The 13,362-nt window shown below is 45.2% G+C and overlaps 1 protein-coding gene across 4 annotated transcripts in view; it reads right to left on the bottom strand.

Moving 5' to 3' along the window:
• PRRX1 (paired related homeobox 1) overlaps positions 1–13,362 on the bottom strand; it is an 82,637-nt gene that overhangs the window by 15,446 nt on the left and 53,829 nt on the right. For all 4 annotated transcript variants that reach the window (XM_081866164.1, XM_081866161.1, XM_081866162.1 and 1 more), the window contains exon 2: positions 11,380–11,555. In XM_081866164.1, coding sequence (XP_081722290.1) covers positions 11,380–11,555 — 176 coding nt within the window. The remainder of the gene's footprint in view (positions 1–11,379; positions 11,556–13,362) is intronic.

The raw sequence follows: 13,362 nt of genomic DNA, 5'->3' as shown, positions 1-13,362 counted from the left end.
ATAGTTATGCAAATAAGGGATCGAAAGTGACGTTCAGTGATTGGATGGTTTTAGAAAATTGTTACAGTTACGTTGTACTGGAGCTCAATATAAGCAGGCTGACTGAACCCTTCGGTTCAGTTCTGTTCTGGCCTGTGAATAAACAAGAGCTGTTTGAGGAATCGCTGTGTCGTCTGATATGTTCACCCACAACCTAACACTTACCATCAGCTTTTTATTCAATATCTACAGAGCGAGAGGCTTGAGAATGCAGTCGCTTGGATTAATGACGTTGTCCCAAGTAAATCTCCACCCCCCTTTTCTCCCGCTTCCTCATTCATCAACAGCACCCCCACCCCTACAGTTGCCTCTTATAGTCATCTGTCTCCGAGTTCTTTGCTCTCCTACTTTTATTTTTATATATATATATATATATATATATATTATTATTATTTTCTTTTTTAAACATAAAATATACGAACATTGCAATAACAATTCATACACTTTTTGCTCCGCCGAGCTTGTGACTTCCCTCCATCCCTTCAACTGGTTTTTTATTTCCACATAGATTATATGCGCACTTTGACTGTAAGTTCCTGACCTTCTTTACACTTGAAGATACTATTTTCACATTTCGTTCCAAGGTTTATTTCAATCCTGCTAGTGTCTTCATGTTTTTACAATGATCATTCAAATACCAAATAAATCTACTCCAGTCTCTTTGGAATTTCTGGTCACTTTGGTTCCAGATCCTACCAGTCAGCTTGGCCAACTCCACATAGACCATCATCTTCATCTGCCACTTCTGCTCTCCTACTTTCAAGGCTCGCCAGGTTCTGGGAGATGGAGGGTCTGGAAGGCTTTCTAGTGATAACGTGTCAGCCAGCTGCCCTGGTTCTGCCTCCTCCTCCTCTCCCATTATTTCCCAACTTTCCCCCTCATCTTCCCCTGAGTTTTGACCTCCCTCAAACCCCTGTTGTAATTCTGAACTGTCTTCCTCTTCTCTGGAAGGGTCAGGCCGGGGAGGTGGTCTCCACCATCCCTCTTCTGCCCAGTCCCTGACATTCTAGTTCTATGACATGAGCGGGGCTTCTTGAACAGCCAGTTATTTTAATTATTTCACCCATCAGTCACAAGCAAGAGATAACAGACCAAGGCAACAATTAAAAGGCGAATAATGGCAGAACAAGAACTAATTACAGTGGTACCTCGGGTTAAGTACTTAATTCGTTCCGGAGGTCCGTTCTTAACCTGAAAGAGTTCTTAACCTGAAGCACCACTTTAGCTAATGGGGCCTCCCACTGCTGCCGCGCCGCCGGAGCACAATTTCTGTTCTCATCCTGAAGCAAAGTTCTTAACCCGAGGAACTATTTCTGGGTTAGTGGAGTCTGTAACCTGAAGCGTATGTAACCTGAAGCATATGTAACCTGAGGTACCACTGTATAACAAAAACCCTGCCTAGAGACAGCGGCATAGCTAGCCGCTCAGGTGCCTGGTGTGGGGGCGTGTCCTGCAGCCAGGGGCGGGGCTAGCTGTCTGTGGGGGTGGGGCAAGACTTTCTGGTGCTTCAAGCCTCTCCACCGTCTCCCCCTGAAGCTGCAGGGTGGCGGAGGGAGAGGCAGTAGGCAGATGCAAATCCCACTTTGCCGTTTTAGGCACCTAAGCTACCGCATCACTACTAAAAAGTTTTGTGAGCCCAATTTTATTTTTTTAAAAAAATACATTTTGTCACCCCTTCAGTGATGACACCCGGGGCGGTCCGCACCCCCACCCCACCCCTTCCTCCGCCACTGCCTAGAGAAGCACATCCTGCAACTGAAACTCAACCTGAATTCAGTTAGCATCTAGCCCCAAATGCCCAGATTGCTCTCCGCTACACACAAATCAAAACGGTTCTGTTATCGCTTTGAAAGTCAGCAAGGCAAAGGTAGCTTTGGTTCAAGTGACCTCTTTGTTTTCACTGGCCACAAGAAAATGCTTTATGTCATATCTGACTAGAGGTGATGATCTTTAACGATGAGTAAAGAGATCCTGTACATTCATTGGGCCAAATTAGATGTGCATGTGCTGGTCAATTGGACAGTGTTCTCGAAGCTACCAGCATGAGCCTGACCAAACTGCGGGAGGCAGTGGAAGACAGGAGTGCCTGGCGTGCTCTGGTCCATGGGGTCATGAAGAGTCGGACACGACTAAACGACTAAACAACAACAACAACGTGCTGGTCAATGCGACTATAAAGCAGAGATGTGGCTGTGCTTCTTCTATTGCACTGAGCGAAGCCCACCTCCTCCCATCCTCTTCAGCAGGTCTACTCTGAACAGGGCTAGAACTGAATACAACCTAACATGGACAAATATACCAGAGGGCATGCCTTGTTTATTATGCAGGTATGCTTCTTGTCACGGAGTTGAGAATTCGCAACAACACGCTGTTTAATAATAATAATAATAATAATAATAATAATAATAATAATAATAATAATTTATTATTTATACCCCACCCATCTGGCTGGGCCTCCCCAGCCACTCTGGGCAGCTTCCAACAAAATATTAAAATTCAATGTTTATCCATCAAACGTTAAAAGCTTCCCTAAACAGGGCTGCCTTCAGATGTCTTCTAAAAGTCTGGTAGTTGTTGTTCTCTTTGGCATCTGGTGGGAGGGCGTTCCACAGGGTGGGTGCCACTACCGAGAAGGCCCTCTGTCTGGTTCCCTGTAACTTGGCTTCTGGCAGTGAGGGAACTGCCAGAAGGCTCTCAACACTGGACCTCAGCTTCCGGGCAGAACAATGGGGGTGGAGACGTTCCTTCAGATATACTTGAAGTGTGTGCTAAGAGCTTAGCTACACATTGCATACAGCTGGACTCACATACAGCTCCTTATACAAAGGTCTGCCTCGTACAACTACCCCAAAAAGGGGGCTCATCTAGACTTCCTTTTGTGCTGCGTTTCTAGGCACAGGTCCGGATTTTAAAGCTCCGTGCCCAAGCAGCTTCGTTGTTTGTTTTTGTCTGGGAAAACTCACATTTTGCTGCTCAATTGGAGCAAATGGCAATCAAGTTTCCTGCAGATTGCTGTTTGCTCCAATTCAGTAATAAAATGTGGATTTTCCCAGGGAAAACCTTCTCGAGCAGAGAGCTTGTCCATGTTTTTCTGCAGGTCTTGTTGGGTTTTCTGCTTCTCTCGTGTTGTCTAGAGACAGGTCCAAGCCTTTGCCCTGGAAACCCTGCTTTGTGGCCGCTAAATCAGAACCAGCAGCAATCTGCAGAAAACCCAATTGCCTTCTTTTCCCTGATTCAGCGCTTAAACTGCAAGTTTTCCCTGGGAGAAAATGTTGGGACAAGAGGAAGTGTAGATGAGCACACAGCTTTAAAGTGTGGACCTGGAAAAGGTAAAGGGACCCCTGACCGTTAGGTCCAGTCGTGATCAACTCTGGGGTTGCGGCGCTCATCTCGCTTTATTGGCCGAGGGAGCCAGTGTACAGCTTCCAGGTCATGTCGCCAGCATGACTAAGCCGCTTCTGGCGAACCAGAGCAGCACACGGAAACGCCGTTTTGCTTCCCGCCAGAGTGGTACCTATTTATCTACTTGCACTTTGACATGCTTTCGAACTGCTGGGTTGGCAGGAGCAGGGACTGAGCAACGGGAGCTCACCCCGTCACGGGGATTCGAACCGCCAACCTTCTGATCGGCAAGTCCTAGGCTCTGTGGTTTAACCCACAGTACCACCCGCAGCCCTGGACCTGGAAAGCACGGTGCAAAAAAAAAGTCTGCATGAGCCCAGGCAGGGAAGGCTAGAGTGTCTTGAAGTCTCACTCTTCACGAAGGAGAAATACTCTTGGTTAATCAAAGGAATAATAGCTCATGGCCCAAGGATTAAAGGAACTATGCAATGATATGGTTGCTTGTGTGTGCACACACACATCCTTACTGGGGAAGATACGCAGTTTGAGAGTTAACCACTCCTTCTCTACCAAGTTATGGAAAGCTTGACTCCTTCCCTCAAGCAAGTGCCTATTTCTGCTCTCTTGAGTTGCTGGGGCTTTTCCTGGAAAGAGAAGGAGACAGGAAAAGCATCAGGAGTGAGCCATTTCAAGCCTCTCCAGTCTCCCCTGTCAGGTTAGCGGTAGGAAGGGGACTCTTGGATAAACAGTCAACCCTGTCTGCTTTATACATGAGCAACTGCAATGTGTAGCTAACTTTTGGCATACGCTCCATCTACAAGGAGGCACGGCTAATACCTGCTCCCAGACAACTTGGACTTCCCTGCTCTCCCGTTGTCACATGAGACTTCAAACATCAGAACAGGGTTGAAGTGTGAAGTAGTCAAAAATACCAATCTATGACGGGTGAGGGGTTCTGTCTCTCTCTCCACCCCCGCCCCCTGCCCAGGGTAGTTAGGAAAACGCATCTCTTACCCCAATGCATCAGTTGCTATTTTGACTGCTGTATGGATTGTTCCTCTTGGCCCCTGTCCCAATTTCCTAGCAGTTCCAGAATGTTTTCCTGCTCCTCAAAGACAACCGGTATACCATTTCTCCAGCACATTCACGAGCCTCTGCTACCTACTGCTACTTGCTTTAAATCTCCTAGATGACAAGCCAGCTGCGATCTGTTCAAGTCCATGTTAACACTGCATTGACTTGGGAAGCAATCGGGAATTATAAAGCCTTGAATGGTGCAGGGGCACAATATCTCAAGGACCCCTCACTTCAGATGAACCTACCCAGACTCTGAGATCATCCTCAGAGACCCTTCTTCATGTGCCTCCTCCACAAGAGGCTCGGAAGGTGGCAATACAACAGCGGGGCCTTTTCTGTGGTGGCTCCCCATTTGTGGAATAGCCCTAATATACATACTAAAGGACCCCTGACCATTAGGTCCAGTTGTGGCTGACTCTGGGGTTGCGGCGCTCATCTCTCTTTATTGGCCAAGGGAGCCAGCATGACTAAGCCACTTCTGGCGAGCCAGAGCAGTGCACGGAAATGCCATTTACCTTCCCGCTGGACCGGTACCTATTTATCTACTTGCACTGGCATGCTTTGAAACTGCTAGGTTGGCAGGAGCAGGGACTGAGCAACGGGAGCTCACCCCGTCGCGGGGATTCGAACCGCTGACCTTCTGATCAGCAAGTCCTAGGCTCTGTGGTTTAACCCACAGTGCCACCCGCGTCCCTAATATACATACTATACCGTTTTAAATGTGTTTATAGGAGGGGGGTGGGGGTTATTGGATTGTTTAAAAAAAATTATGTATTTTTATGTTTTGAAGTGCCCTGAGATCTACGGATGAAGGGCAGTGTCTTATTATTATCATGGAATAGGACATCCCTGTTTTCATTGGAGAAATGTTGGAGGGCGTGCAGTTATTAAACGATGGCTGCTGGGTCAGGATTCATGCTGCAGTGGCAATCTACAGGAAATAACTCCTGTAACCCACAGAGATGCTTGCTTGTCTGCCCACACCTGCAGGCAGCCTTCGTCCCCCTTCTTTAAAATATAGTTGACAGTCTAGGGAGGCCCCTGGCTCTCACCTTTGCAAGCATATGTTTCTATGATTAAAAATAGATAGGGCACCTCTATGAGAACTCCAGCAAAGTCCATGGCCCTACAAGATTTGTTTTGGCAGCCCTACTTGGCTTAGAACTTTGCCTATGCCGTAAATTCAACTCAAAAAAAAAGGAGGAGGCATAAATTTTCTATGCATTTTTCCTATTTCCACAGAGTTTCTTCTGATTGTTAAAGCAGAGAAAACCCGCAGCTGCCTCTAGACTTTAATAGCTATCCCCCCCCCCGCGCCAACTCTGGAATTTCATATGTTAGATTTAAGTCTGCTGCAGAAAGAACACACCTCTCTGAAAAAACATCAGGGTTGTCAGTTCCTGAGAACAAAGACTTGGAGCGCAATTCAGCCCAAACTGAAGCCCTTTTCATTTCCAGTGGGACTGATCTAAGCATTGTTTGATTTTGCCTCACTAAAATCACAGGGGACTTGGGTTGGATTGCATCCTCTGCAAGCCTTGCCCATTTACGCATGAGACCTCCCTTCTAAATGGGTCTTAATTGTTATACAAATTCTTTTTTATTATTGTTAAAACAATTCTTTATTACAAAACAATTTACATATAACATAGATGATGACAACACATAAACAAACATAGACACTAACTAACAACATATCATTAAGTTCCAATTCACCTAATTGTACTTTTTACACCTTATTAATCTATATGCACTTCATTATTATTATTATTATTTCTATTACTTATCACAAGAATTTTTACTTTTATAGTTTCCTTATACTTCAAGATTCAGTCTAAATCTGTCAGGAGATTTGCATTAGCATAATACTTTCTAAGGTATCATCCAGTCTTTGTTGACTTTCTCATTTGAGTTTCCTCTTATTCTCCCAGTCATTTCCGCGAGTTCTAAATATTCTATCACCTTCGCTTGCCAATCAGTTTTTGTGGGGATTAAGTCTCCTTTCCAATTTTTGGTTATCAAATCCTAGCTGCCATGGTTATGTACATAAAAAGGGTTCTTTTTTTTTTTGTATTTCAGTGGACATAATACCTAACAGAAAGGCTTTGGGTCTTTTTTTAAATGAGAATTTAAAGAGCTTTTTGAGTTCATTATATATTATATCCCAAAATTCTCTCCTCTTAACATAGTCCCACCATATGTGCATAAAGGTACCTATCCCTTTTTTACATTTCCAGCAGGCATCTGAAATTTTATTGTACATCTTAGCCATTTTGGCTGGAGTCAGGTACCATCAATACAGCATTTTCATTACGTTTTCTCTCACATGCTGTGAGCCTTATGTCTTTTCTCCACAGCCTTTCCCATTCATTCATTCATATACGGTATATATTATCCAATGTCTTGGGCCCAACAGACCATAAACGATTTTACCTCTTCCTCCTTGACTTCCCAGTCAAGGAGGAGATTATACATCTTAGGTGGATATTTTCCCTAAGTCTGTATTAGATTTTCCTCTAGTTTTCATATTTCTCCAGCAATCCCTTTCTTCTTGTCTGTACTTTATCTTTCATTCAGTTGGAAGTATTGTAGCCAGGTATACAAAATTGTTATACCAATTCATTGGTTAGGATTGGGCTGGGCTGGTATCGACAAAATGCTATTATTTTTTTAAAGAAATTTATCCCTTCACTTCCAGGTGGCCCATCCCGCTTTGCCACTTGAGGCAAAATGGGACTTTGCCACACCATGCCCTCCCTTCCCCTCCCCTCCCCCCCGCCTCCCCACTTCCATCACCATCGAACTTGCCCAGGGGCCAGGAAGGTGAATAGCAATACAGTTGTACCTCGCAAGACGAATGCTTCGTAAGACGAAAAACTCGCAAGACGAAAGAGTTTTTCATTTTTTGAGTTGCTTCGCAAGACAAATTTCCCTATGGGCTTGCTTCGCAAGACGAAAACGTCTTGCAAGTTTGTTTCCTTTGTCTTGCAAGTTTGTTTCCTTTTTCTTAAAACCGTGCATTCAGGGGGTGCAGTTGCGACTTGACTTCGAGGAGCAACTCATAGCACGCGGTGTGGTAGCCTTTTTTGAGGTTTTTGAAGACTTTGGTATTTTTGAAGCTTTTCCAAAGTCCGTGCTTCGCACGACGAAAAAATCGCAAGACGAAAAAACTCGCAGAACGAATTAATTTCGTCTTGCGAGGTACCACTGTACTATGCTTCCTTCTCACTGAAACTCACCAAAGTGAGGCATCCCAGCAGCAGCAGAAGCGCTTCTGCCACTGAGGCAACTTGCTTCACCTTGACCCATGGGTCAAGTATAACTTTCTTGATTTAAAATAAATACATTTATGGGAAAACAGACAAACGAACAAACAAGCAAACATACAATCAAACAAATAACCACAATATAAGAAACAACAAAATTAGTATAACTAACATCATTTATACTCCCGATACTGAAATCAATTAGAAAACTTATAAAGAAAGAAATTAAAAATGACTTCCAATTAATCTCACTGTACTTTATCTATCCTTATACCGCACAGTCTCTTTTTATCTCCCTACTAACTTATATTTATACAATACAAGGATCAGTCTAGTTCTGCCAAGATGTTTCCTTTTATACCATAGTTTTTAAAGTATTCTTTAAAGATTCTCCACTCCTTATAGACTTTTCATTTTGGTTGGCCTCTTATCCTTCCCGTCGCCTTTGCTAGCTGCAGATATTCTACCATTAGGTTTTGCCAGTTTGCCGTATTGGGTATTGTTGTATTTTTCCAATTTCTTGCTACTAATATTCTGGCTGCCGTTATCCCATACATGAACAATGTTCTTTTCGATTTCCCTATTTCTTTTGGCAGGATGCTTAATAAAAATATTTCTGGCCTTTTTAAATGTAAATTTAATTAATTTTTTAAGTTCTCCATATATATTATTCCAAAATACACAAATGACTGTACACTTCCACCACATATGCAAATAAGACCCAATTTCTCTGTTACATCTCCAGCATATCACTTCAATACTGTTTGAGAACCCACTTTTTTGGATACCATTTTAATATGGTAGGATTTGGGGGGTTTTTATATAGATTGGACACTGCCAGCTATAAGCTGGCCCTAGAATCCTGTAGGGTTGAAGATGCAAGGCATAAATGTGAAAAACAAGCGAGTAAATAACTACAGTGGAACCTCTGGTTTTCGAACGTAATCCGTTCCGGAAGACCGTTCGAGTTCTGAAATGTTCGAAAACCAAAAACTCAGTGGCAGACAGCTAGGCCTCAGGATCTTGCACCCAGCGGAAGCCGCGTGGCATGTTCAACTTCCAAGGCTAGTTCGAAAACCAAAGCATTTACTTCCAGGTTTACGGCATTTGTAAACTGAAATGTTAGTCAATGGAGACATTCAAAAACTGAGGTACCACTGTAAATGGATGGCTTTCAGTCTCACTCAGCTATACAGCTGCAAACAAACCGTTTTGAATGTGTTGCATAGTGCAATATACAATTGTGACACTCGGTGGTGATGGCGAGCTATGGCAAATTCAATGCATTTTTCAAAACCATTAAAACAAATAAAGCATTTTCATAACGTTTTTTAACGTGCCTGTAGATTCTACCTCAGACCCATTCCTGACTGACAACGAGTTCCTAAGCCAAGAAGAATGGAGACAAAAACTTATGGAATATGCAGAAATGGTGAAACTTACTGGAAAAATAAGAAATCGAGATAACAAACTTTTTATAAAACAATGGAAATGGTTTATTAAATATTGACAAATAACCTGTAAATAAGGTTATTGTAATAACCTGCAGTTTTGTAAGAGTATGTATTTAAAGTAGATGAATAAATGAACAAATTAAGTTAATTTGGATATGCAGAATTTTTTTTTTAAAAAAAACAAATTTAAGGAACCACAGACAGAGGGGGAAGGAAGTCAAGTTTTTAATTGTTAAAATGATTGTAAAATTATTGAAATGTATAAAATTGAAAATAATAAATAGGAGGAGGAGGAGGAGGAGGAAGAGGAGAAGAAGAATTTTTAAAAAGACAAAGTTCCAAAGCTAAGTGTCCTTTTGAAAGAGTGGCTTTTCATCTGTGAAAGGGGGAGGGAGGGAGGGAGGGAGGGAGGGAGGGAGAGGGGGGGGGGGAGACTAGGGAGAATAAGATCCATCAGATATGTTACTTTCCAGCCTCACAATCCAGGCTTAAAGCAAACCCAGAAAATTACCATCAATAGCAGCCTTGAGCAGAGAAACTAAAATTATTTTTATCCTTTATTTTCTAAATTGGCATATCTGTAGCTCAGGGCTTGTCCATGCTTCCACTTCCCCTGGGGAAAGCTGCTTTTTACTGCTGAATCAGAGCAAATGTCCATCGGGTTTCCAGTGAACTAGCATTTTCTTCAATTCAGCAGTAACTAGCAGGTTTCCCGGGGGGGGGGGGGACAGAAAACCTCTTGGCAGTGACGGAGGAACCCTCTCTGGCAACCAGGGTGGGACACCGAGGGCCGGGGCAAACCGCCCGGTGATGCATGTGCGACGTTTGTACACACTGCGCATGTGTGGCATCCCATACGGTCGCCATGCGAGAGGCAGCCCATACAGACGCCGTGAGAGCAGTGCCCATACTGACTGTGCGTGCCCTCGCTCTACAGCTGGGGGGAGGCAGAGTGGCACCCGGGGAGGACTGCCCCCTCCACCCCCTCCCCACTTCGTACACCCCTGCCTCTAGGACCTGTGCTTTCTAGGCATGGGACAAGTGTGGGTGAGTCCTCATTTGCCAGGAGAAGAGCCCTACTAGAACGGATCACAGGCACACGCAGTCCAGCATCTTGCTTTTCCAGCGGCCAATCAGATGCCTCTAGAAAGCCCAAAAGCAGGACCTGCGTACCACAGCCTTTCCTTCCTCTTCTGATTCTCAGAAACTGGTATTGGGAGACACAGTGCTTCCAAGAGTGGGGCCATTGCAGCCAGTACCAATGGACAGCCTTATCCTCTCCTTAACACATCCACATATATAAAGGTAAAGGGACCCCTGGCCATTAGGTCCACTTGTGGCTGACTCTGAGGTTGCGGCGCTCATCTTGCTTTACTGGCCGAGGGAGCCGCCGTACAGCTTCCAGGTCATGTGGCCAGCATGACTAAGCCGCTTCTGGGGAACCAGAGCAGCGCACGGAAAGGCCGTTTACCTTCCCGCCGGAGCGGTACCTATTTATCTACAGTGGTGCCTCGCAAGATGAAAAGAATCCGTTCCACGAGTCTCTTCATCTAGCGGTTTTTTCGTCTTGCGAAGCAAGCCCATTGAAGGCTTAGCGGATTAGCGCTATTAGCGGTTTAGCGGCTTTTAGCGGCTTTTAGCGGCTTTTAGCGGCTTTTAGCGGCTTTTAGCGGCTTAGCGGATAAGCGGCTTAGCGGCTTAGAAAAAGGGGGGGGAAGGGGGAAAAAACCCGCAGGAACTCGCAAGACATTTTCATCTTGTGAAGCAAGCCCATAGGAAATTCGTTTTGCGAAGCACCTCCAAAACGGAAGACTCTTTCGTCTAGCGAGTTTTCCGTCTTGCGAGGCATTCGTCTTGCGGGGCACCACTGTACTTGCACTTTGATGTGCTTTCGAACTGCTAGGTTGGCAGCAGCAGGGACCGAGCAACGGGAGCTCACCCCATCACGGGGATTCGAACCGCCGACCTTCTGATTGGCAAGTCCTAGGCTCTGTGGTTTAACCCACAGCGCCACCTGCGTCCCTCCACATATATGAGATTGTTCAAATATGGTACTAAATTAAATGCAAAACATTTCTAGTTATTAACAGCATCCCCCTGAGGGTTCTTTATCTATGTTACCACAACTGTTCCTATAGCCTATAGCCCTGATAAGCTATCTCTTGGGTCATGTGTGTTGCGATCAAGGCAAGATTCATTACCTGGACCCTGGCTTCAGTGAGGTTGACCCGGCGCGCAAGGTCTTCTCGTACAAAGGCATCCGGATAGTGTGTCCGCTCAAAAACTCTCTCCAAGGCCTGCAGCTGACTGCTGTTGAAGGTAGTTCGGTTCCTTCTCTGCTTTCTCTTCTTCTTCTCTTCAGAATTTAGCTGGTCACCTGGAAAAACAGAGAGAAGAGAAGATGGTTATCCTGGAGGGGATTTTACAGGCCGAGAGGTCTGTCTTCATTGGGAGCAGATGGTTCATCATCCCTCTTAATTACTTTTATTTAAATACATTCGCCTGTGGCTTGAATAGAGACAACAGCTCTTTTTTTCTCTACAGCTTTCTTTATTTCTGGTATCTGAAGAAGTGTGCATGCACATGAAAGCTCATACCAATAACTAACTTAGTTGGTCTCTAAGGTGCTACTGGAAGGAATTTTTTTATTATTATTATTTTATTCTATTTTATTTTAGTTCGACTATGGCAGACCAACACGGCTACCTACCTGTAACTTTCTCTACATTTGTTAAGTATCCTAGCATTGGGAAGACAATTGCATGTTGAATAGACACCACAGCAATGTTTATGGAATTATTACAGGCTGGACTTTTTGCATTGCCCTCTAACCTCACTGCTTTCGATGTTCTGCCCCCACAACCTTGTATAGCTATTTCTACCAACTTGGGGCAACACATGTATCTCATGAAGCAGACTGTTCTCCACCCAGCAGCGGGGGGAGCCTCTCGGGCACCTGGGGTGGAGCGCCCAGGGGCGGGGCGAACCGCCCACAGGGACAGCCCATCCCTATGGGCACCATGTGCCCCATCCCGTCCTCTGTCCGCCCGCTGCGTCCCCCCCCCCAAGCTGTAGGGCAGCTGAAGCCCCGCGGTGCACCCCATCCCTATCGGCCCAACGGCGTTCTGCCCAGAGGGGGATTTTGTCAACCCACCCTCAGGGATGACACCCGAGGTGGACCGTCCCCACCACACACCCCTTTCTCCACCAAAACTGACATTGTTAAAAAATGGTTAGACTTCAAGGTGCTGCAGAACTTTTTGCTCTTTGTATGTGCATTTAGGTTCTCTGATTTTTTGCATGTTCCTTGACTGCAGCCAAGCTGGTGCCAAACGTATTGCTCTGCTTTCCTTTGGACCACATCAGCCAGGCCAAGAGTCTTGTCATCTGGGCAGCGCAGGATCTCCATACACATTGGCAAAACCTACTGATGTTTTGCAACTTTCTGACTAGTTACAGGACCTTAGCCAGACCTAGCAGAGTACACGCAGAATCCACGGAAGCAATTGGCAACTTGGCTGCAGACAAGATAGACAAAGCAGGAACCAGGAACTTGTAGTCAGGTGTTTATTATATACAGTGGACTATTTACAGGTACAGAACACGGATATTTAGCTTACTCTCCTATACACGACTCACAACTCCTACACTGACACAGAACTCTGAACACTGAACTCCAAACACTGAACTAACACATTCCAGTTAGTAGGCCATTAATTATCACTCCCTTGAGAGAGCATGACCAGTCAGGGAGCTGTCTCCATGCCTCTGTTATCACCAGGCAGACTAACTCCTTCACATGACCTTCTGGCTGGCTGCCAAACCTTAATTGACTCTGTGTGAGTAGCTGCACGTACACAGTTTCCCAACAATACATACTGCCCAGGCTTGTGCCCCAGGGAGGTCACTTCAGTGCTGCTAGCCCAGTGGTTTGACTTCACCCTCGGAGGTGCACTCCATTGTCTTTTGAGATAGATGGATGCCAACAACTCAACAAGCCAGTAATGCAGCATACGATTTGGCTGATTTTTCAAGTCATTGTGTCAGCTTGAACCTTCTGTCGGCATGCAGAGGGCTGGGAGGCCAGCTGGCTAGCCCCGGCTGAGCCGTCTCCTTCCAGCGGCCCTCTGCGAAGACCATCACCTCTGCTCCAACATAAATCAGCGACCCGGGCTTACTCAGTC

The sequence above is a fragment of the Podarcis erhardii genome (assembly GCF_964252035.2).
Source record: "Podarcis erhardii genome assembly, chromosome: 6".
NCBI lineage: Eukaryota > Metazoa > Chordata > Lepidosauria > Squamata > Lacertidae > Podarcis > Podarcis erhardii.
The sequence above is the reverse complement of the archived record's forward strand: the minus strand, read 5'-3'. Positions and strand labels throughout refer to the sequence as shown.